Source organism: Silurus aristotelis (genome assembly GCF_946808225.1).
Source record: "Silurus aristotelis genome assembly, chromosome: 16".
NCBI classification, from domain to species: Eukaryota; Metazoa; Chordata; class Actinopteri; order Siluriformes; family Siluridae; genus Silurus; species Silurus aristotelis.
The window spans coordinates 1,308,977-1,334,864 of NC_139589.1; the positions used below are offsets into that span (position 1 = coordinate 1,308,977).

General features: G+C 39.8%; 1 protein-coding gene and 1 long non-coding RNA gene across 3 annotated transcripts in view; one reads left to right on the plus strand and one right to left on the minus strand.

Moving 5' to 3' along the window:
* LOC310738964 overlaps positions 1-25,888 on the plus strand; it is a 49,039-nt gene that overhangs the window by 14,515 nt on the left and 8,636 nt on the right. The gene's annotated exons all lie outside the window — the stretch shown is intronic.
* The window catches only part of LOC310738879 (rho GTPase-activating protein 7), a 50,773-nt gene continuing 27,351 nt past the window's right edge, over positions 2,467-25,888 (minus strand). Inside the window, exons 1-14 of one of the 2 annotated variants that reach the window (XM_083564324.1) lie at positions 18,477-19,869; positions 15,144-15,215; positions 14,943-15,024; positions 14,772-14,835; positions 13,382-14,640; positions 13,129-13,293; positions 9,827-9,989; positions 9,507-9,705; positions 9,185-9,398; positions 7,882-7,996; positions 7,161-7,376; positions 6,859-7,073; positions 5,647-5,820; positions 2,467-4,933 (exon numbers count right to left, since the gene is read on the minus strand). In XM_083564324.1, coding sequence (XP_083420450.1) covers positions 4,825-4,933; positions 5,647-5,820; positions 6,859-7,073; positions 7,161-7,376; positions 7,882-7,996; positions 9,185-9,398; positions 9,507-9,705; positions 9,827-9,989; positions 13,129-13,293; positions 13,382-14,640; positions 14,772-14,835; positions 14,943-15,024; positions 15,144-15,215; positions 18,477-18,489 — 3,060 coding nt within the window. In that variant the 5' untranslated portion in view covers positions 18,490-19,869 and the 3' untranslated portion in view covers positions 2,467-4,824. Of the gene's footprint in view, positions 4,934-5,646; positions 5,821-6,858; positions 7,074-7,160; positions 7,377-7,881; positions 7,997-9,184; positions 9,399-9,506; positions 9,706-9,826; positions 9,990-13,128; positions 13,294-13,381; positions 14,641-14,771; positions 14,836-14,942; positions 15,025-15,143; positions 15,216-18,476; positions 19,870-25,888 lie in introns of those variants that run through there. The other variant, XM_083564323.1, reaches the window with a different exon arrangement.

The window sequence follows — 25,888 nt, forward strand, 5'->3', positions numbered from 1 at the left end:
GGGAAAAAGCCTGATTTGGCAACACAACTTTGTGGTAATGTAAATTCTGAGCTTACTGTTACTTCACAAAAACTATTACTTTATATTTTTTTAACTTTTTACATTTTTCTTTTATGGTTTAATGTAAATAAAAATCCTTCTTTATGTTTCTTTTACAAGGCTGTGATAAAGTATTTGCCTTTTTAATTTTTTTGCATATTTTTCACACTTCAATGATTCGGATAAAGTCAATATTAATATTACAGATAACTTGAGGCAATGATTAAACGATGAGTAAATGATTTTATATATTAAGGGAATAAAGTTGTCCAAACCGGCCTGGCCCTATGTGAAAAAGTAATTGCCCCTAAACCTAATAACTGGTTGTGGCATTCTTGAAGGCAACAACTCCAAACAAGTGTTTGAGATACATATCACATATCTGTGGAGGAATTAGCAAAATTGCAGGCCACTCCAAAACCTTCATTTAGATTTTTTATTTTTTATTTTAGCTATTCAGAGAGACGGACTTGCTGGCGTGTTTTTGATCAACTCGTGTTCTTGAGCACAATGATGGCTGGACATTTTCCTTCAGGATTTTAGGATAACATGCCATCCAGGTCCTGAAGCTGCAAAGCAGCCCCAGACCATCACACCACCCCCACCAAGTTCAATGGTTAGTATGATGTTCTTATTAAATGCTGTTAGTTTTACACCAGCTGTAACAGGAAACAAACCTTTAAAGTTCAGCTTTTGTCTCATCGGTCAACAGAATATTCGCCCAAAAGTCTTGGGGATAATCGAGATGTATTTTTTTGGCAAATGCGAAACGAGCCTTTGTGTTCTTTTTGGCTTTCGCCTTGGAATTCTGGTTATTTTTGTGTGATAGTAAAATTTGCCTGATTTAAATTTGACAAATATGAAAAGTAAAAACCAGGATCGCAGCATCGTATGCTCCCTAATCAGGTACGTTTCTTTGATACCGTCTTCTCCGGTTAAGCACGACGCTTTCTTCAGGCTGGAGTGAATTGTGGATAATTAATGCCACGCCTTGTCCTCATAATCAGCCTGGAGATTAATTGCTCCGATTTCATTTACTTCCAGGCCTCTTTCTGACACGAACAGCACGTTTCCTGATAAGCGTACGATCGGAATTATAGATTTGAAAAAATAAGTCTAATTACTTTTAGTGGATCTAAAGGTACATGTCTTGAGTTGCTCATGTGTGTGTGTGTGTGTGTGTGTGTGTGTGTTTAAAGTGTTTATAATGAAATAATCTACTTTTAACTTTGCATTTTAACATAAGGCACCATTTATTCCTTGAATAAAATCAGCACATGAGCCAATATATTTATATTGACACACTATACTGCCAATAGTTTGGTCATTCGTTTGTGAATTTTGAACATCACATTCCACATTTGCTCTTAGAATTCCCTCCACTCTTCTGGGAAGATGTTCCACTAGATTTCATAGTGTGCATGTGGACATTTGTGTTCATCAGCCACAATAGTATTAGTAAAGGCAGGTACTGATGAAGGTGAGGAGACCTGGGGTGCAGTCAGTGTTCATATTTATCCCAAAGGTGTTTAGTAGGGATGAGATCAGATCTCCATCGCATGCCACTCAAGATCTTCCTCTCCAAACCAGGTAAAGCAGATCTTCATGGATCTGGCTTTGTGCACAGGGGCATTGCCATGCTGGAACAGTTTTGGGTTTACATTATTACATTTTTTTCACCTGTACATTTATATGCCTCCAACCGTGTGGTAACAGTTTGGAGAAGAACCAAATATGGCAGGAAATGTCTGGTGTATGGCCAAAAGTACAGAAACATCTGACTTTTCCAGCCATATGTGGTTCTTCCCCAAACTGTTGCTACAAAGTTGAAGGTACACAATTGTATATGACGTCTTTTTATGCAGTAGTATGAAATTTTTCCTTTGAACTTGGAAACCCAAACCTGTTCCTGCATGACGATGATCCTGTACACAAAGCCAGCTCCATGAAGATCTGCTTTCCGTGGGCTGACATGAAAGATCTACTACTATAGAGCTCCAACTGTATTGAACACCTGCACCCCAGGCCTCTTCACCTCACAGTGTTCGTTAATATCAGTTAATTACATTAATCAGGGACGCTGATGAAAATATTTTCAATAAAATGTTCATTGTATGATCAAAAATGGCTTTTTATTGTTGGTTATGGGGGACGTGGGGATATAATTAAATACTTATACACAACTAATTGTCTAATTAAACAATAATTTAAATGTTAATTAGAAAGCGATAATTTTTTGGGTTGTATTTGAATGTGCTTCATTATTTAGAGAAATATTTACAGATAAAATCATTCACACGTCACATTATTCTCCATGTTTGATCAGATTTGATGTGTGTGTGTGTGTGTGTGTGTGTGTGTGTGTGTGTGTGTGTGTGTGTGTGTGTGTGTGTGTGCGTTTTGACAATAAGTACCACATTGTCTGTATGAAAATATGACCTTTATGCAACTTTTTAATACATGCATATAAACCATTTCACAAATTATTCAAATCCATGACAATGAGGAAATATATCAACATTTTTTTTTAACAACGAATGCACTTCAGTAGCGCTGATGATTAGCTTAACAGGCAGCATGAAATGAAGAAAGCAGCTCAGCCAGTCCAAGCCGTCTTTAATGGTTATATACAGTTCCTGTCAAAAGTGTGGAGTTTTTTTATGGTGTTTGAGAGACACATGAATGTTCCTTTTGTTTCAAGAAAACAAACTTAGCAAAAGGCAAAACAAGAATTGGACACTGAATAACGGGAAGAACGTTTGGTGGAGTCCAAATGTGACGTTTCTGTCTTGAACAGAACAGGAGAGAAGATGTAATCAGACTCCCTCACCCCCACACTTGCACGTGGAGGTGGAAGATTGGGGTTGTTTTGGAGCAGTAAAGGATTCCGAAAAGTGAACATGAACCAACATTCCATCTATTCCATTCTTTAACACCAGGCAGTTCCGTCTGGAACACGGCTCATTGGAACCGACTTGAGGAAGATGATCCGAAGCGCACGTCTGAGTTCTGTAAGTGTTATTTAGAGAGCAGACAGACGTCTGGAGTGATATCTATCATGGAACGACCTGCCCAGTCACCGCACCTAAATTCTACTGAACATCCAGCTAGTGAAGAACATCTTTGGCGAGTTTTACAAGAGGCACAGCAAAGTGTTTGAGCTGAACGTTCGGAGAAACGAAGTGTCCGGATGCTGAGAGTGTGTACAGCTGTTCTTTATGCTAAGGGAGGATTTTTTTAATGGGAATAAAGTGGAACATCTGGACATTTAGTTTTTTTTGCATAGAAACTAAAGGATCCTGCATGTGTCTCTATAAAATGCTTTTTCCCCCACACTCTTGACAGGCTGTGTATATATATATATATATTATATACGCTATATGTTTAAATAAACTCTCCTGTAACATTTCATATGTTAACAAATTTATATTAATTAATTATAGAAAGATTTATAAATTCATTTGAAAAAAATCACTGCTTTAAATGTGTACCAATACATATTCATATCGCAGGGTTATTTGCAGCTTGACGTTTTACTGCGACAGATCGGGTCACGTCGTCTCCTGGTGTGGAGATGGGGGCGTGGTCAGAAATGTGTTTGTACACTCTATCTGGTAAATATTTAAAGAAATACTAATCACCTCTTCGGAGCAATTGACGATTGCTATTTGAAAAATAGCATTGAAAGCCGGCATCCCGTTGATTCTCTCGCTTTTCTACAAGCTCAATTTGTCTCCATAGAGTAATTATTGCACCTAGTGGTCATACACGAGAACTGCACAAACAAGCACATTTAATAATAAATAAAGGTCCATTAGGGCAAAAATCACGCTGCCCCATACTGAAGATTTTTATTAGAGGAAGAGCAGCGGATAGAACAATTAATAAATAACAACAAGGTTGCCAGGTTTTGCATTTTTGTTAGCTACAAAAACCTGTTTTAAAGGCAAATGATCAGAATGAAATTTTATAGCCTTTAAAAGGTAATGGGAGTGTATGGTAATGGTTATAGAACAATTTCTGTCGTAATGATGTGAGAGGGAAAGGAGGATCATGGAATCGATAATATTGATGCGTGCACACCACGGCGGGATTGTTTTTACATACAAAAAGGTTGTAACCTGGCAACCCTGGTTAATGATATTAGCTCTTTGTTACAGAAAAAATCCCACAAGCTGCTCGATTGTATACACTGAATGACCAGGTGCTCAACTTTCTCCGAAAATTCACTCTGTTTTTTGCTTTGTCATTATTAATGTCATCCTGTCTTACCAAAATCAATGCTTATGAGCCGCTGCCCGTAGTGACGCAGCATGTGGGCTCCACATGGAATGACACCCCAAGAGTCCTTATCGAAGTAGATTTTCACCTCGTCACCCAGTCGTCTTTTTAACGCTTTAAAAAAACTGTGTGTCTGAGACAACCTTCGCAGTCTGTTAGCCCGTGAAAGGGCCCTTCAAATGAAATAAGACATTTCATTACTCTGAAACTCTTCCTTGTCAGTCTTGATAAGCCAAGCAGACCGACTGTCCTGGAACTTCTCATCACTTCTTCTACGCGCTTCTACTTCTTCGTCTTCTTCTTCTTGCTTTTCTCTGCATTTTAGAGGCTTTGCAATTTTTCTGTGCTGCCTCTGAAAGTCTCATGTGCTCCTCATATAATAATATATATATATATAATTTATTATTTTTTCAATTTTTTCAATTTTTTTATTTTAATAGTTAGTTCTTCTGAAGGGTCTTCAAATAATCAGTTCAATCAGTCCAAGGCTGCACAGATCGCTTCTCATAGCTTCACATCTTTAGTCTTGGGTTTAAAGGAGTCTCTAATTGCCACCAGTGTGGATGAAAGCAGGTGCCCACCGACTTTATTACACCACTCCAGAGATCGGCCCCTGATAAAAAAAAAAAAAAAGACAGTTATTTTCTGTTCCGTGCGGGGAGATTTATGGGCCGTGAGAACCTCACACTAAGACTAGTTTACTTTCAATTTCCTCCTAAGCTAATGAGATGAGCCCCATTAGGCTCGCAGACGACGTTAAGCAGACTTTAAAAGAACAAATAAACACGAGGACATGCCACTGGCCTAAACCAATGTCAACAAATCTTCCACTCTATTAACATAATTTTTTTTGAAGGAATAATAAAGAGCTGAGAACAAAGCACTCTCGCATATGTGGTTTGGTTGAATTTATTTTACAGTTTGTGACAGAAATGAATTGAATTAAGATGCAGAACAGAGATTCTGCTCGAACAGTAAACCGTACACTGCAATATATACGGACTCTTTCCTCGTCCCCTACATTCCCAACACTGACAGCTAGCAGGTAGACGCCAGTCAAACCGGGCTAGCGCAATATTTTCAAATGATTGCGTGTCATATATATATATTTATTTATTTATTTATTTTTCACCCTGACAGTACACCCCTGGTGAGTACCTAAATTTTCTCAACAACGTTTTTCTGGACTATGTTTAATCGATCGTACCTTGTCGCTTCAAATGAGTTATGCGGGGGTTAAATTGATCTCCGAGGAAAATACTGTTGTTTTTTTCTTAAATCCCAATCTCGCATTATATTTAGTTGTGTAGACCAACGAGGGCATACCTGGTATCTGTGCGACAGAAGTGTGTGAGTCTGGACTTTTTCATCCCAGACGGCTCCACAAGGAACATGCAGCACAGCACTCGGGCTTTGACCCCTGTGTTTGAGATGCCAGCGTGTTCGACCGATGTGGCTGCAACAAACAGAGGCCCTGATGAAGGATCGGACTGCCACGTCCTGCAGGTAGAGGGATGGAGAAAAGGTCAAAGAAAGACTAAAATGTGTGTGTGTGTGTGTGAAATTTTCTCAGGGATGAATAAAGTCATCAATATCTCTAACAATTTCCAGCACAATCTTATAGGAGGTGGTAGTTCAGTAGCTAAAGCAGTGGACTAAGTGATGGGAAGATCGGATCATTTTAGTGACTTGGTTTTTTGAATCTCGGTTATCAAAATGAACAAATCTTTTTTTGAGTCATGTAGTTCCTTTAATCACCTTCATAGCGTCTATGGGAGTCACGTGATAAAAGAATGAAGCACTTGGACGGGGGTCAAGGGGAACTACTCAATTCTGTTTCCTGTACATAACCTATGGAGATGCTTTGTTCATGCGCATCTAGTAGGTGGGAGTGGTAGCTCCAGCGGTTAAGGCGCTGGGTTACCGATCGGAAGGTAATCGCCAAGCTGCCACTCTTGGGCCCTTGAGCAAGGCCCTTAACCCTCTATGCTCCAGGGGTGCCGTATCATGGCCGACCCTGCGCTCTGACCCCAGCTTCTAAGCAAGCTGGGATATACGAAGAACAAATTTCACTGTGCTGTAATGTATATGTGACCAATAAAGGATATTCTATTCTAGAAAATGAACAAATCGCTCTTTGAGACGAATCGTTCTGATGAGTCACATTAAAGATATGTTCATGAACGGCCCGTCTCTAAATGGACTTTTATCTAAATGCACTCTGGATAAGGTCACCTGCCAAATGCCGTACTGTAAATGTTATTCGCTAAAACGGAGTCGCCATATTTACAATAATATTTTTTTTATAGCTTGCTGGTGCAAGATTAACATGATTTCTTTGATGTATCCCTGTTTAACTGTCTCAATCCTCCTGATGCTGACCCTCTGATAGTTGTCTGAGGATTTGAAGGTTGTTGTTAAAGGACCCAACCCAACCAGCACTGTTGGGATTTGAACTCATGACCTTAGAATCAGCAGCACAAAACATTGAACGTTAACCCCCTTCTCAACAGTCCACCCCTAGTGCTGGCTCCGTACCTCAAAAGCAGATGTTGCAGTGGTGGTCTGGTTCCAACTGCCTGCAGGGTGTATTGGTAGATCTCCAAATCCTTGTCTAAGGTCTCCACCTGGCTGTGCTGGAGATCACTCTGCCACTGGCCATGTTCTCTTAGGACACGTTGAAACACATCTGTGTGAGGAGCGTCCACCTCCACCGTCCCTCTCCACAATGGCAATGGGTAACCGTCCTCCACCTGCAGCAATCACGTCCTTGTCAACGTTTCTGGTTTTCATGGACTATACCTGTAACCTCTATTTGTTTATTACACATGACCGCTTACCTTTTTAAACGCTATGTCCACATGATCAAAGGTGGAGCAGGTCACCCAGCTTTTGGTCTTTTCCCTTGCCTCCCTCAGGAGCTGCTGGATAAAAACGTCTAGCCGGGCACGGTCTGCTGGATCAGCTTTGATTGTACTTAAAGCAGACCCAACCTCCATGTTCAGGGAGTCTTCATTAAGGGTGCTGGGATTCCTTTTGTGCCAATAATGTGGCATCTGAGATAAAGGTTTGATTGGTGAGTGAAATGTATTCGAAAAAAAAAATGTATGAAATGAATGTTCAAAGCATCCTACAAGGATTTATATTAAGAATGCTAATAGGTTCAATACTTGGGCGTCCACGTATGAGGTGGTATCAAAAAGTTTCGAGACTAATGGCGTAACTGGTGCTATTCCGTAACGTCTGCAATTTCATCACGGACAGCGTTAGAACGAAGAACAAATGTGAAATGTTTGACATGACATACGTTTGACATACGAGTTTGAGGTGTTTCGCAGATTCCGCAGTCTTGCAGAAGATGGAGATCGAACTCAAAGGTCTGCATTTTCACACCGTTGTGGAGATCCGGTATTGCTGTGCGAGGGGACTATTTTTAAGATGATAGTGTGTAAACTTAGATAAATAAAGTCCTTTCATGTAAAACGGAACTCGTTTTGAAAATTTTTAATACCATCTCATACCAAGATCAGGAAAAGACGAACTAGGAAAAGGGTACAGTACCTGGAACAGTTGAGTACACTCAGTCACCATGTGTGCCAGCCCCTGAGTAGCAGCCAGGTTCTCGCTGAGATCCCTCTGGTCTGGCCTTCCTAAGCTGTGCTTCCTTTGGCCTGCCCTGTGTTTAAAAAAACAGGAAACGTAATAAATAAATATCCAGAATCTCATTTGCTGACCTCGCTGTGACGCTTGGTGGAAATCCTAATTAGTATTGTTCTATCTTCTGGCTCTGCTCGAAGAGTTGACAGACAGAGTGTTGATATGATGAATGGCTATTGTTCCTCTTTACATTTCATTTTAATGGAACATCGTGCTGCAGTTTCTGGAGATCCTGTCAGGTTTTTTTAGTTTCTTCTTCCACACAAAAACAACCTTCAATCCGGTTTTATATATTTATATAGCGTTTCCTTCTAACAACATTCGGTGTTTAGTTACAGAGAAGAGATTCTTCTGTAGTCTGACAGTTAATCGCACACCACCAAAAAAATAACCTCCGCAGGAACTCGGAGAAACTGAGAAACGAGATCGCAGGCTGGATGTGTTTACTCTCCAGACCTCTGCAGGTGACGTCATTACAATCTCGGCTTCCATTCATTGCCGTTATCGTGGCCCGTCATCTCCAAACATAGTGTGTCATGGAGGAAGTGTGGACATGGGGAGCGTAACAAACAGGGGCGTCTCCGGAACGACCGGCACCCGCTGAGATCCAGATTTGTAGATGGCAACGATTACATGGAAATTTCAACGAATCTGAAGATCTGAAGTTTCAGTGAAGAGTGCACAGTGATGGAAATATGGCTCCTGTGTCAACTGAAGTCTGGGATGATCGAGTTCCAAAAGCTTGAGTTTGATTACATTGTCGCTCATATTTTTCAGTCTGAGATTAAGCTAATTAAACAGAAAGACGTTTTTCATTTCTTTTTTTTCACCGATTGTATATTATAGCCCAACTACACAGACGGAAAACTGATGGCGGGGAAAGAGATCTATATGAAAGTGTTCAGGGAGGCATTTTAAAATTGTTCTTTCTTTTTGAGTGGAGCTTTTTCTGCTGGAATGTACCACATATATAACAATTATTAGGGAGAGATTTGAGTCAGATGTGATGGATTTACAGATATTATGGTGCATTAGTAAGGAATGCAGTAGCTCCTTGGTTAAAGCTTTGGTTTGATGATTAGAAAGTCAGGGGTTCACTACCAACCTGCCACTTAATTTATTCGTCATAGTAGTTGAGGTTTGCAGACTTATTACTAATTACTACAATAAGTCTGATGTACAGAAGCCTTGATTGATGATCACACACCTGCTGCTGGTGCTGTCTCTCTGGAGAACATTAAGATGGAAGAGAGAGGGGGCCAAGCAAACAGCAATGTTTGTTGGGGTCATCTGGTTTTCTTCCACACAGGCCACCACTTCATGGAGAAAGAAGAGCAAGCACTGAAGTGCTTCTCGGTTCTCATCAGGCAGGAGGAAAATGGCCGCTTGGATTGCTGCAAACTGTTGGTCCTTTGGGAAGTCTGTGGTGGAGCAAAGAATAACTCAGTGAAAGAAGTTAGACTAGAAATCAAGATACCTGCCATTTATTTTATTATAATGATGCACTGTAGAAGTTTGGAGACGCCTACATTGGTAGATGTGCAGGAAACTCTTGCACAGCTTGCTGGAGAAAATGGGCTCGGGAAGGTCTCGGAAAAATTGCTTGATCATGTCTGCGACGTCAAACGCAGACTGATCTTCAAAGGAAACGCCATCAGGGTCGGCCTCGATCATGTCCCTCAGATACTGAATTCGAGACTTCACCCCAGATTTGCGGAAAAGGCCAACCTGTTAGACAAAAAATAAATAAATGTGTTAGTATGATGAAGAACCTATGATCATTGAAAACAGCCTGGTGATCTTCTTCTAGCATGATCTTCATTCCTCAAGCATGTCCTGAGGATCTCACCTGATCCAGGCATTCAGTCTTGAGGTACTCCATGGCTCTGAGGATGCTTGGAGGCAGAGGTTTTCCTGACCGCTGAACACTCTGAAGCAAAGGTACACCAAACACCTTCCTGTGCTTGTGCTCTGAAGATTTCATGTTTTTTCTGTAGACTTTCGGGACAGTCCTACGGCGTGTAAAAACACACACAATGCTCAGATGTTGCATAGAAAACATCACTGTGGGCTAAAAAAAACATCATGCCTTTTAAAATTGAATAATGTCCTTTGTAAGGTGTTGTGAAGAATCTCATGAAGCACATGTGAGTGTTCTTGTGTTTTGTTTGCATGTGCTCATCTCTACTTTTAATTACTGGGGCATTTAAAGACATGAGGAAGCTGTCCATAAAGAATTGAGTTAAACAAATAGAAAGAATAGAGCAATGATTATTAAACGAACAATTTAGTAGACACTAGTAATGTTTTTTCTTTTATCCTAATAATAGTAGATATTTAATGGAGCTCGCAAGGTTAAGTGGTCAGAAGGTCAGGTTTGAAGAGCAATTAAACAACAAATGACATTATTTATACTACATTCAGTATGCATGGTGGTTTCTGATTGGCTGGAAATTTAGGTGTGAATTGTGGATTGTGATTGGCTGCAAGTTGAGTTGTGAGTCCAGAGCATTGAAAACGTGGGCAGTTTGCGTTTGTCACATTTACATTTGAATGAATGTTCTGCTTATAAACGCCTGTAACCATAGTAACATCCAGTTCCAATTTCATCCAGAGTGAGACAGCAATTGTACACATTTCCTAATGACCTCACTGAGCTCCATGGAGGAGTTTTGCATGTTATTCAGTGATTACAGTCACACCATGAAGTTATGGGAAAGAGTAGTGGAAACCAGGCTGAGAGAAGCGGTGATCATCTGTGAGCAGCAGTATGGACTCATGCCGAGGAAGAGCACCACAGATGCATTATTTGCTTTGAGAATGTTGATGGAGAAGTATAGAGAAGGTCAGAAGGAGTTGCATTGTGTGTTTGTGGATTTAGAGAAAGCGTACGACAGGGTGGAGAGAGGAGTTGTGGTATTGTATGAGGAAGTCTGGTGTGTCAGAGAAGTATGAGAATAAGAATACATTTCACTGTAATGTACATGTGACAAATATTAAGCATATTTACCTTGCGAAATAGACCAACTTAATCGCTTGTAAAATATTGCAGATAAGTTCAAACGAATATACAAACAAAAATAAAACAAGAGACGCACAACAAACTTATAGTGATTGTGTCATCGCATTGCATCAGTTTATAGAAACAGTGGTTTACCCAGGATAAATTTTGAAGTGTTTACAAAAGAAGTCGTGATAAATTTCAGAGGAGAATTATATATATATTTTTTTCAGAGATCTGATCTAATTCCCTTGGAAGTGCAACTGCGGCTCTCAGAAGCCGAACCCTCATTATTCTATCCAGATAAGTTTCAGATGTCCCAGATGCCCGGAACTACCCAACCCTTCCAACAGCGAGTTTACTAATATTTGTCTAATATGCTCTCCTTTGATTCCGGAGCTCGCGAAACCTTTTCATTAGACTTTCGTTTCCATTTCGGCCTAACGCTCTTTAGCATCAAACGATGCATTTGAATTCAATTAAAAAGACAATATCAGTATCCTCTTCAATCCGTTATTCTGCTGATGTTCCACTACTGACTAAACATAGCACAAACATCTCCTGACTTCTCTTCTGTGGCTTTACAACCAGGAGCTGATATTGTTCTTTTGAAATGAATAGAAAGGAAGAAGTCACTGGACTGCAGCAGACTTGCGGCTTATCTGAAATCAGGCGTCATACTCGGAATTGACTGTGCTGAATACTAAATACAGTGTGTGAGTGTGAACGAGTGTGTGGTGGGAATGGATTTAGGAATGGACTCTATGAAGGTTTCTTCTTTTTGTATCTAAAAACAAAGAGACCATAAATTTTCCTTCAGAAAGTCAATTCTGTTGTCCTTTTCTTAATCAGTTTTACTCCAGTTTCCTCACAGGATCTTATAATATACAATATTTAATTAATCCTTCAAAGGATTTCCAGTTATTTAAAGTGGATGTTTAGACAAAATTGCACAAGGTTACTGTTAGATTGATCAGAAACCTCATTCTGAAAGACATCCTGCCTGACCTTTATACTCATGTTCTTCATATTACGGCGTAAAATGATCTACTGCGAATGAACAGACGATTTCAGTGTTGCAACTGGACATTATTAACCACAAAGACTCAAACTAAAGTTATAAAGCGATCACCCTCGACCACTCCTGCAGACTATCCAGTGGTGTTTAAGAGTTTCAGAGCTGACACTATAAACTCATCTGGTGTAGGGATGGTAAGATTCACATATTCTTAAAAAAACAATTTATTTATATATAATAATTATTAGATGCGCTTTACTTTTATTATTTAGGAAGTAACCAATCATTTATGACCAATATTTGATTTGTAGATCGATTTCTTGCCGCTAACCTGTTTTTCAAGCGAGTTCTCTCAGCAGCGCTGCTGCTACGTGAATGTCAGATGTGTGAATGAGTGTCCTGAGAGTCACATAGAATACAGATTAACATGGCAGAGGTAGAGCTGTAACTTCCTGCAGACACAACAGGAGAAGAATGCGCTAGAAGTCAGAAGGCACTTAAGTAAATTGATGAATTGCCGTCTGTCTGAACCAAAGAAATAACTGCATTGAAATCAAGATCGGATCGCCCTGCATCGCAATAGGGGGGGGTATCGTATCACATTTCATGGGTAACTGCTTCATATACCATATATCTTTGATGTATCATATCATTGGCTATGTATCTAGATGCAAATCGCATTGGTCTTAGTTATGGAGAAGTACGTCTGTAAGAAAATGTAGATCCATAATGTAGAGGTGCAGAAGTTCGGTCTGGAACGGATGGATATAGAACGGTAGGTTCGGTTTGTAACCATAGATCTGTAAACGAGAGCTACTTAGACTTGAGTCGACGTGCACTTATTATTTGACAAGGAAACAATCAAACAGGAAATGTCCATGTGTTCCTAAGGAAATGGCTCAGGTGGTCTGGAATGAACAGATGTAGAATGGTAGGTTAGGTATGTAACCATAGTTCTATGACTGAGTGAAGGTACTTGCAGTACCTTACATTAGGACCAGTGGTGGTCATCAACTCAGTCATAGATCCATGGTTACATACGTGCGTTTTTCTGGTGTTTGGAATTTATAAATAAGGAATTAATATCCAGATCCTCTTTCTCTCATTCATTTGTTTTGATTTGACATCTTACCAGTTCCATCCTTGCTTGGTGAAGGGTGAGTGTTTGTCCATCAGAACAGTCAGTCTGAGCAGACTCAGTCTCTGCAGCATTGAAACACATGAAGCAAGCTGGGACTGGATGTCTTGGGTGGTGATGTTATGTGTCTGCTCACTGCACCAGTAAAGTTTCTGAGCACTGAAATGTACAAAACCATACATTTGTGCTTAGAATGTTGCAGATCAGGTGTATTTATAAAATGTTCCTTAAGGTAAGTGTCACTTACCAAGGGACCTGAACTGTATGAGAACGTGCTTTGCTGTAACTCTGCTTTGGGCCAGTTGGGTCGGTTTCACTATGCTGCTTGATTTCGAGATGGATGTCAGTCAGAGATGATGGAGAAGGGGAGTTGGAGTTAGAGAAATCTGAATCTCCATCTTCAGGCAGTTTGTCTGTCCATGAAGTGACCAGTCGCTGCAGTCCATTAATGCGTTCCATTATACTATCCAAAGCGCAAAAGACGTCGTCATCTATTATTTGCAAATGATTTGGGACATTGTCATAAATGCTAACACGATGGTCATGTGCCGCCAGAGGACTGCAAGGCGGTTCTCGGTCTTTTGTTGTATTGCTTCGACTTCTACGACGATGGAATCCGTGAAAGCTTCCGGTTCTCCAGTTGACGTCAGTGTTATCAATGGGTGAAAGATCAGTGTTGTGCAAAATGGTGGGAAAAGTGCCTGGTTTGTGACCATGTGGAATCTCAAAGATGGTGTTACAATTAAGACTGTATTGGTTGTGGAGCTCCTGCTCACTTTCACATGCTTGTTCTTTCTCCTGCGTTTGGCTATTTGGCCTTTTACAGTTGCTACGAACCTTGGTGACCGGACTGGGTGTACTGACTGCACTGCTGTTCTCTGATGGACTGCTGCTGGAGCCATAAGGTGGTGCACAGGACATTGCGCTGCACATGTTGTCCGGCAGCCCTGAAATGTTAAAATGGTGGAGTTCCTCGTGCTTTTCCTCCCCATGACCCTTTTGGAGGACAGGACTTCCAATGACTAACCCTGTTTTCCCACCTTGGCCATGGAGCCGTAATGTTGACCCGCAAACTCTCAGTTTGTCCATCTTGCGCAGAAGACCCTTCTGACCCTTCTTCAGAGAAGGCTTCTCAGAAAAACGCTTATCACAAGGCTCTTCTGGAGATGGAGGGCCACTGTAGGATCTGTCTGGGGACAAGTGTTTGTAGTTGGAGGAGCATCTAGAGGAGCTTCGGCTTGTCTCAGGATCTTCCAAAGTTTTCAGGGTGGTACCACCAGTGTCACTGTCAGAACTGCTGGAACTGTGTGTGGAGAGGATCTCATGGTGCTCACTGCTGTCGGACAGGGAGGCCTCACCGCTTTCAGATCTTCTAAGGCTTGAGGTAGGGCTGTCCATCGATGGCAGAAAGTCAATACCATCTGTACGTATCCAACGCCTACTCTTGCGGTCATAGGACCACTTCGGGCTGATAGCACAGGGCTCCACATCATCATCAACTTCACCCTAGAAGATAATCAAATGAGCCATGTCAGTAAAGTGTTTGTCAGCAGGTCCAGGTTTAGGACGTTGAATAAAAAAGTTTGCCTCATGGTGTAAAGATTTATTCCCAATTCTGATCCCTTTTTTCAACTCACTCGTCGTTTGAATCTGCTCAGATCCACCTTCATCTCGACGCATTTGTTTAAGATGTTAAGTCTCCTGGGGTGAAAGAAAGCATGAGCGTTTTTGTAATGAATACTATCATATCCCTTAAATCTCTCCATCTTATGAACAGTATAATACGGAAAAAACAAACAAACACCGACCTGCAGAGAGAGTCTAATGTGTCGCCATCCAGGAATTCATGATCACTCTTCACCCAGTCTACGTCAATCGGAACGTGGCTATCTGAAACGCAAACACAACGACGCATTGTTAAACAGTGTTTGCTGTTCATTTGAAAGTGTGTGTGTGTGTGTTCATTGCCAGATTTAATTCCCAAAGGAATTTTGCAAACAAATATTTACTTTTGAAAAGCTGTGCATACTGAGGGAAGCCGGCCGCTCGCAGCCAATCGCAGGCCTCCTTCGCTTCAATTTCTAAAAAAAAAAAATAGAAGTGAGAAACAAATTCAAATTTTTGACTGCTCCACTTCAATCGAGCAAACAATGTCAATAATTCAGAACATGAAAGAAGCGTCTTTTGAGGTTATTATATTAGTGTTCACAGAGTAACGTTTTGGTGACGGACAGAGAAACGGAAGAACTTCCAGATGAATAGCCAACTAACTCTGTTCATGTGCCCCACATTTACTTTCACCTTTACTGATTCTTTCCTAACAGAACACAGCCAGGAACAGATGCTGGAAACAAATCCTCTCTGCACGCTGCCTGGTGAGCCATAAAACCTGAGGGCCTGGGGCGGTTTCTGTCTGTACCATAGGCGGCTGGAGGGTCAAGGGAAAGACAGCTGGACTGGGGAGTGCAGAGCGCAGATGGCGCCGTTATGTAAACACTCTGAGGGGTTTTGCAGCTCTCGTTGCTGGAGATGTTTGCTGTGCGGAGGAACATGGTGGATGCGACCGATGGAGCTCGAAGCTTTGACTGGTGGAGTTTTACCTCGTCTGATTTCAACACACTTGATTTATAAAATGGTGCAGAGTAAAGCAGCTCTCCAACGTATTAAATACATATTTAATAGAGAAGGACTCTGGACTCAAACCTTCAAACAGCTGACAATCCTGTAAAATAAATGTTTGAGTTTATGTAAGAAAAAGTCTGATCTTCTTGCTAAATTCAATAATGTTAGACAAAGTTTCCCGTATTAGCTTCAGGCTACGCTACATTTTTAATCACGCAATAATCTCTGAGGAGGAGTGTGACTGATCTATCTATCTATCTATCTATCTATCTATCTATCTATCTATCTATCTGTCTGTCTGTCTGTCTGTCTGTCTGTCTGTCTGTCTGTCTGTCTGTCTGTCTGTCTGTCTGTCTGTCTGTCTGTCTCTTTGCAGTAAGGCTAAATTTTTCTGTCTCTCATTTTTTCATTTTTTCTCTCTTTTTTGCTCTGTTTCTCTGTTTGTTTTTGTCTCTGTCTCTTTTTCTTTCTTTGTCCCTCTGGCTCTCTTTTTTTCTGTCTATCTCTCTCTTTTTTGCTCTGTCTGTATCACTTCCGTTCTGTCCTCTCTCTCTCCCTCTCTCTCTCTCTTTCATTCTTCACATTAACACCTGAGGTCGTGATTAAGGCTTCAGCTTGCAACCTACACACAGACGTCCAATAAAACAAATCAAAAAAACAAAACAAACGAATGATAAATAAACAGCGACTCGTGGACAGTGTCAAAAGCATAATTATGCTAATAATCCAAATACGACCCATAAATACAAAATAGTACACAAATAGTTATTAATATACAAAATGATAATAGTCATTGTTTGTTTGTTTTTTTATTTTTGACGGAGGAGGATGGAGAACGAGAGCAAGGGATTTGAGTTGAATTCTCTTTCTAAGCCTCTTTTGCCCCTGACTGTAGAAGACTTGCTGTGTGGGGGCTCAGAGCCCTTGCGTGCAAATGGTATAGGTGATGGTATCACATGGCTCTCTTTTCCTACAGCCGCTTCCTCTTCTAAATACTCCGGGTGGCCGAGAGGAAGTCACGCTTTTCAGGCTTTTTTGAAAGCTGATAACAGATGTAGCGTGCAGTGCTACTCCTCCCAGCCTCCAAGCCTTTGAGAAGTTTCTGAATGGTCTGGGAGGGTCTCGGCTCATAGCGCTACGTGCTCCGAAGCTGCACGCTCACTACGCATACAACAACAAACAATTCATTATTGTCCATCACATCACGCTGCTTACAGATACAGATGACAGGCGCCGTCCAGCAACGGCGCCTCACAGGCGTCTAATAAAACGTCACGGTTGTGAGTGGCCTGAGAATCACAGCAGTAAAGAATTACGCGAAATAAAGACGCAGGTGTTTTGCTGACGGCTTCAGATCGTTTTGTCAGAACTGTTTTCCAGATTGTTTGATGTTTCCGTCAGAGAGTCTGGGGAGCTTCAGGGGTTTGATGGGAACAAAAACGTGGATGGAATTACGTTCCTGAAAGGTACAAGAACATTGTGTGGCTCCAGAAATAAATTTACACGAGTAAAATCTATCTATGATGGGGTATTCTGGGGTATGGCGGGGGTGTGATGGGGTAGGAGGGGGTATAACGGGGGTATGGCGGGGGTGTGATGGGGTATGGCGAGGGTGTAATGGGGTAGGATGGGGTATTATGGGGGTATGGCGGGTGTGTGATGGATACAATGGAGTATGACGGGAATGACGGGGGTTTGATGGGGTATTATGGGGGTATGACTGGGGTATGGCGGGGGTGTGATGGGGTATGATGGGTTATTACGGGGTATGGTGGGGGTGTTAAGGGTACGATGGGGTATTACTAGGGTATGGCGGGGGGGTGATGGGGTATGACGGGGGGTAGGAGGGGTAATCATGTTAATTAAAAGTCACTCACTAACTACTGTCTCCTTCTGGCATGAGAACCAACCCTTCCTGATATCCGTCACAAACTTACTTCGAGAAATCCTGACATGCCACCCAGGGCTTTCAGCTAAATTAATATATATATATATATATATATATATACACAGTCACGAGTCTGAAATCTGATGATTTGGGTGCAAAACAGGCGCCTTTCGGCTCTCGCCAGGTCTGATAGGTTGAGGATTGTTAGATCATGGGTGTAACTGCTTGCATGCCATGTTAATAGCTCTGGTTGCTAACAACTCACACTCCAACAAGCGCCAGAGGACTGAGAAGCTCTGGTGCTTTTCATAGCCACCTGGAAAATAACCTCTTTAAAGCTCGGATTTGCAGAATTGAACATGTTTATAATGAGCACAAAAAACAGGTCAGCGTTTACACGCGGTGGAATCAGAACTCAGGTCATTCCATATTCAAAATAAAACCATATTTATGTTTATGTTCTTCTTCTGCTCTTCTACAGTTAGTGACAAATCAGCTAGTGACAAAAAAATAAATATATATATATATATATATTAACTCTTTAATAAAATAAAAATTAATAAAAAGTTTAATTCAATATTTGTGTAGAATTTTTGTTTACAATTGTGCATTGTTTTTTAACCTCTAAATTTTTTATCCTTAATTAGTTATTAAACATTTTAAGAGCATTATGTCAAATGAACGCTATTTATTTTAAATATTTTGGTCCTATTAAAACAAATCATCAAAACATCACACATAGTTAATTTTTTCTTTTTATCATTTATCTCTAAAATTAAAACAATTATCCACCAAATAAAATAAAATAACAATAAAATCTGCATCCACTTACTTGTAATCAGCATTGCTGTAGAGTTGAAAGGTCCAAATAGGTTGCCAGTTACAAATAAGTTACACAAGTGTAATAAATAGTATATAAATAGTCAAACATAACAAAAAAAATCCCAAATAAACCAACAAAACAAAAAAAATCAAATTAATTTCCAGTTCACAAAAATAAGAAGTCTTCTTGTTCTCTGTTTTAGCTGATGATACGAGTGTGAAGTGTTTTCCATTCAGTGGGAAAACCTGAGTGAGGGAAAAGGGCGGTTCCCATCATGCACTAGAGGGGTAGAGGGAGGAAGGGGTAGAGAGGTAGAGGGGTAGATGTGTAGAGATGAGCTCAGGCTTTACTAACAGCTTTTAGGCTTTTACTGTGCGACTGCAACGTTATATATGACCTTTAATGCCAATTATTGCTACATTTTTCCTTTTTTCTTTCTTTCTTTCTTTCTTTCTTTCTTTCTTTCTTTCTTTCTTTCTTTCTTTCTTTCTTTCTTTCTTTCTTTCTTTCTTTCTTTCTTTCTTTCTAATTTTGTTTATTTTCTAGATTTTGCTTTAAATTTCATTGCTGTTCTTTATGCTGCTTTAACTCTGGTAAATCAATTTTTTCTGTCTGTCTGTCTGTCTGTCTGTCTGTCTGTCTGTCTGTCTGTCTGTCTGTCTGTCTGTCTGTCTGTCTATCTATCTATCTATCTATCTATCTATCTATCTATCTATCTATCTATCTATCTGACTGTTTGTCTGTCTATCTATTTTTCTGGCTGTCTGGCTGTCTGTCTGGCTGTCTGTCTGTCTGGCTGTCTGTCTGTCTGTCTGGCTGTTTATTTATATATTTGTCTGTCAGAAAAACTGATTACTGTTGATTGGTGAATTTCTCTGTTAGGAAACTTTTAAACATAGTTAATGGAAGGAGTCTCCAGTGTCAGCTGTGGTTGCTGTAGTGTAAGTGAAAACAGGAACTAACTCATGTACACAGTCTGTAATGAGGTGTGATGTTTTACTCGTCCTGTATGACGGTGTGATATTTTCCTCATATCAGTTTACTTCCTACTCCATGGTGTATCTGTGAGAGGTAATCTCTACGTCCTTCTTCTGACCACTGCTTCCAAACCCGGGAAACTTCTCCAGCTAGGACGCATTTACTCAGGCAGTTTAAGTGCCACGTCATTCTAAAGTTAACAGCGTATTATTTAGAGATTGACAGATTTCATACGCCATCAGACATTCGGTAGACAATTTAAGTGCCAAGTTGGCAGTTCGTTCTGAAGTTTCCGATCGATCACCGGTCCGTGAGGCGACACCACCGGTCAACTCGAGCGACAAATACATCAAATATTTCTTAAGGAGGACTTTTAAAGGGTTGTAAATGGATTGAAAGAAGGGTTATGTACTTTTTTCTGCACTTCTTTCTGAGCCAAACTTCAGGCTTGTGATGTGATCAAACACCCGAGAGAGCCATTAGTGCTAATGGGATATCAAGGACTCGATCCTAATGAAGGCTCAGAGTCGAAAACTATTAGGCGTGATGGGGCCTCGTCGATATCGATGTGGCGTTAGGGTGGTCTGGAGCGTTCACCTCATCAGCTTTTTGATGGGCTGAGATACAGTAGGTGTGACACTGGAGGAATGCAGACCACGTTCACATCACCTCCGGCAAAATCATCAGAGGATGCAATCCTAGATTTAGAGTTCACGGGTGTATAGAAATGTATTTCTACATTTCATACATCGATTTGGTTCATTTATTTATTTGTTTGTTTGTTTGTTTGTTTACTGATTGATGAATATGCTATATATTTTTTTTTTTATTTACATTTATTCATTTACTTCAAATAATTAATTAGATGAATTTTATTTTTATGAATGAATTGATTTATTAATTAATTTGTTTGTTTGTTTTTTGTTAGTAACCAATCAAGCTTTATAGTGAGGCTTTATTTATTGAAAATAAATAAATAATTAAAGACGGTGTAAAAATACAGAAAAATTATTAAAATGAAATCAATTTTCAAAATTTGTTTTTTTATACTTTTTAGTCATTTTATGTCCTCGACATACAAATAAAGATCTGTGCTGATTTCTAAATAATAATAATTAAAAAAAATCCACATGCTGATTATAGTGTTTTATTTAAAATAATAAAAATCATTATTTTGTTTCTGTTTAAAAATAAAATAATAAAAACAAGCTGCACAAACCCCAGAACCCAGACTCCATACTAAAAACTCCAGAAACCAGACTCCATGCCACATATTGCAGACTCCAGACTTCAAACCCAGACTTAAGTTTCCAGAACCTAAACCCCACTCTGCAAAGCTCAGACTTCAGACCTGAAGACTGGAGGCCGAAGACTCTTGTCTGCAGACCTTAGACCTCAGACTCCAGACCTCAAACTCCAGACCCCAACCCCAGAACCCAGAACTCTCCAGACTGCAGATCTCAGAATCCATAATTGCATGCCCCTGTCCAGACTCTAGACCAGACTCCAAACCCCATAACTAATGTAGAATATTTGCAAGGGGGGTGTGGTTGACTTTCATGTTGACCTACTTTTACTGAGAAATGAGGACTGTAACAGTCTCCTGTAAATAAACACTAATTTACTCAAATGTTTCTGATTAAACAGAGCAGGAGAGATAAATGACCTTGAATAAACTCTTCTATGATCTTTGCATGTTATTTTTAAACCTGGCAATGTATAGCAGAAAGAGACAGGACACACTTCAGAGGAAAACGTGACGAAAGCACTGGCTCCATCGAGTCCACCCGAGCGTCACACCCTTATTGTGTGTGTGTGAAGTCATTTTGACTCGCAGGATGTAGAGCTCTCCTCCGGCTGAAGCTTCCTTCTCAGCTCAAAAACACTCCACCTATACAGACCTTTAGCCTTTATGTTACACAGAACAATCAGGACCAGCCTCTGAGATATCTACAATATCTGGCAAAAAGTTTGTGGACACCTGAGCATACAATTACTATGTGTTTGCAGAACATCCAGAAACCTCCACTTTTCTGGGAAGATGTTTCACTAGATTTTGGAATGTGCCTTATCATTGTGGTAACAGTTTAACAGAGAATTACTTATGGCTGGAAAAGTCGGGTGTCCCAATACTTTTGTACATAGTGTGCACGAGACAATGGAATTAACCATTCATTGTCTGTCTGTCTGTCTGTCTGTCTGTCTGTCTGTCTGTCTGTCTGTCTGTCTGTCTGTCTGTCTGTCTGTCTCACTTGCTTTTTATCTCTCTCTCTTTTTCTTACTATCTCTCTCTTTTTTCTCTCTCTCTCTCTCTCTCTCTTTTTTCTCTCTCTCTCTCTCTCTCTCTCTCTCTCTCTCTCTCTCTCTCTCTCTCTTTCTCTCTCTCTCTCTCTCTCTCTCTCTCTCTCATTGAGTAAACCTAGACAGATTTGGAAAAGATGTGGGTTATAAGTGGGGCAAAGTGAGACAGATGTAGGGAAGAACTGAGATAGGTGTGGGATAGAAATGGGATAGATGTGGGATAAAAGTGTGACAGATGTTGGACAGATGTGGGATAGATGTTGGACAGACGTCTGACAGATGTGGGAAAGATGTGGGACAGATGTTGGACAGTTGTCCAAAATAATACTAACCCTAATACTATCCATAATATACTTTATATTATTTATGAAGGAAGGAATTTCTGACAGAATGAAGGAATCACATAACCTAAATTAATTTATCACATGTCACTGATTACACTGATCACCTGGTCCTAGACATCCTTAATTAGAACATATTATTGCTTCTCAATCGTTTCACACTGCATCGTTTTCGAATTCAGTGAAAGATGAAGCTGCATGTCGTGCAAACCTTGTGACACTTGAAGACCTTCACGCTTGGCCCTGTGCTCTCCATTGTTTGCTTGAGAATCCCAGCTTGACTGTTTACATGATATAAAAGGCTCTAAAGTCCGTCTAGCCCGACTCTTTCCCCTGAGACAGACAAAAGACGCCTGGTTTGAGGTCAGTGTCAGACAGCAGGCTGAAAACCTGTCCAGAGCGTCTCTGTGTGATGAAGTTCCTGATGTATTTATGGATGATGTATGATGTATTTTTGCACATTGTTGGCTGAAAGTTAAGGCTAGAATCTCTTCTTCTGATTCTTAAGAAAGTTATTTCCTCTTGCTGGCTGAATCCACATACTCCAAGAACCACCTTCCTTCCTTCCTTCCTTCCTTCTTTTCTTGAATCCAACTCCAGACCTCAGCAAAGTGGACCTGATAACGTTAATAACGTTCCACCTTTCTTCTCTCGTCCTTTACAAAGGGGAGAAGAGAGAGTAGAGAGGGGAAATTAAGATTGGGAGACATATTAAACCGAGAGCTATCGTTATCGAGATCATCCAGATTGCTCGGGGGGGTTCTTGCTATTACTCCTTTTTTGTTACTTCTCTGTGAGTGAGAACTTAGAGGTGCTAGGTAATAGTAAGATAGCAACGCCAGAGGGCTCAAATGAGATTCAATTAAGAAGGTGAACGTGGTCTGAAATCACCATAAGGTTTGATAGATGATCTGTTCCAGGCCGCACTGCTTCTCAATGGCAATAGATGGATCACAAAATCAGATGAAATATAAAAGATGGTTAATTCATTATGATTGTAACCTTTTTCCAGGTTTGGATTAAATGCCTTGTTACTGTAGTAGTATTAGTAAAAGGACTAATCTCTTACTAAACTCCTCCTTTTACATTATAATAATAATGTTTGGGCTGAAATGGCATATTTTTGATTGGCCTTCCATCCACACAGAGACGGCGTTTTTTGTCAGCGGAATCGACATGCGTTTTTACGTCATGTGATGCAGTCATGTGACCAATTCAGCAAAGATGGCAGGCGACATTGTATGGTAATATTCGAACTTTGTTTGTAAGCAACTTCATCATCTGTTATTTTAAGCAGTCCAATATTCTGGCTTATTTGTTTCCAAGTCTATATTCTTGCTCACTTTTGCAACTTTATACTCCTGTGTTCCTCACAGCAACTGACTGTTGGCTGCTTTTCCTCGACTTCCTTGTGAGGTTTCAAATAGTCGCAAATTAAAGAAACGGCAAGCAGAAATGACAAAGGTCCAAACATCTTACATTTTGCTCATGTGCAGTACAGGGATATAAACGGTTTCAGGCGTTTTAGTGTGGATGAGCAACTTTTGGGAAACGATTGAAAACGATAGTGTAGATGTGGAGTGTTTTTTTTTTTTTTTTAATAAAAGCTTTTTTTTTTTTATTTTATTTATCCGCATTATGTTTTCACATCAAAGTTGTGAGAAACTGATTTTTTTATGCGTAGTAGAGTCAAAAGTAACATAATACATGTTCAATAAAATTCAATTCAAATGAATTCAGTTTTATTTGTAGAGCAGTTTGAACAATGTACATTGTCTCAAAGGAGCTTTAAAGAGATAAAGAGATTACAAAAGAATGTATAAGTTTAGTGCCTATAACTTTTTTCTTTATAATTGTATGTTTGTCCCTGAGTGGTGACTGTGGAGGAACCTTGAGAGGAACCAGACTCAAAAGGGAACCCATCTCTATCCTTAACACTAAATGTCCATTTATTAGAGTTCCATCATTATTAAGGTATACTGTTTATTGATAAATGCTTAAATGCAGAACTTTTCATGCAACATGAGGTCATGTTGATATTAATTACAGTCCAAATCCATCCAAACATTGTGAAGAAAAAGTTTCCCACAACGAAACTGTTCTGATAAAGAACACAGCTCATGCTTGACAGAACTTTCCCAGGAAAAGTGTGTGTGAGGTGGAAATACTCCTGGGATGCTACATCGGTCTTAACTTTTGTACTTTTCCCATAACTGTGGTTATAAAACATTTAATACTATTTCTTCAATAAATTCTCTCCTATTGTCTCTCTCTCGCTCTCTGTCCCTCAGTATTTTCTGTTTGTAAACATATCTTAAGTTCGATCAAGTGTTGCTTTTTAATTGTATTTTTTTAAGAGGCACCACATTACATCATTCCAATGTTCCCAGTGTTCAGAAAGCCGGAGTGCTTAAATGTTACCACTGCCAAGCTTCCCACATGGGGGATGGAAGGTTCCTGGTAGGATATCCTCATGCTAATAATGTTTTTTTTTCTCTTCAAATAGAACAAATAAAATCTGTAATCCTGGAGTGCACTCGTGTTCTTGTTCAGGTCGTATTACTTGTTTATGTTTTCACATTGAGACTGAGCTGTTCTGAACAAGTTACTGATTTTATCTGAACCTGCATGATAATGATTCTTGATCCTTTTTATTTTATATGTAAGATGTAATAAAGTGTAACAAGATGTAGTGCAAAATAAGGAAGTGAATAACCTAGACAATGGATTATACACTACAACCTGAGCATACACTACACCAAAATGCACTACAATCAATCACAAAACACTACACCAAAATGCACTACAATCAATCACAATACACTACACCAACATACTCTACAATCAATCACAATACACTACACCAAAATACACTACAATCAATCACAATACACTACACCAAAATACACTACAATCAATCACAAAACACTACACCAAAATGCACTACAATCAATCACAATACACTACACCAACATACTCTACAATCAATCACAATACACTACACCAAAATACACTACAATCAATCACAATACACTACACCAAAATACACTACAATCAATTACAAAACACTACACCAAAATGCACTACAATCAATCACAATACACTACACCAACATACTCTACAATCAATCACAATACACTACACCAACATACACTACAATCAATCACAATACACTACACCAAAATACACTATAATCAATCACAATACACTACACCAAAATACACTACAACCTGAGCATACACCACCAAAATACACTACAACCTGAGCATACACTACACCAAAATACAATACAATCAATCACAATACATAACACCAAAATACACTATAATCAATCACAATACACTACACCAACATACACTACAATCAATCACAATACACTACACCAAAATACACTACAATCAATCACAATACACCACCAAAATACACTACAACCTGAGCATACACTACACCAAAATACACTACAATCAATCACAATACACTACACCAACATACACTACAATCAATCACAATACACTACACCAAAATACACTACAATCAATCACAATACACTACACCAAAATACACTACAACCTGAGCATACACCACCAAAATACACTACAACCTGAGCATACACTACACCAAAATACACTACAATCAATCACAATACACTACACCAACATACACTACAATCAATCACAATACACTACACCAAAATACACTACAATCAATCACAATACACTACACCAAAATACACTACAACCTGAGCATACACCACCAAAATACACTACAACCTGAGCATACACTACACCAAAATACACTATA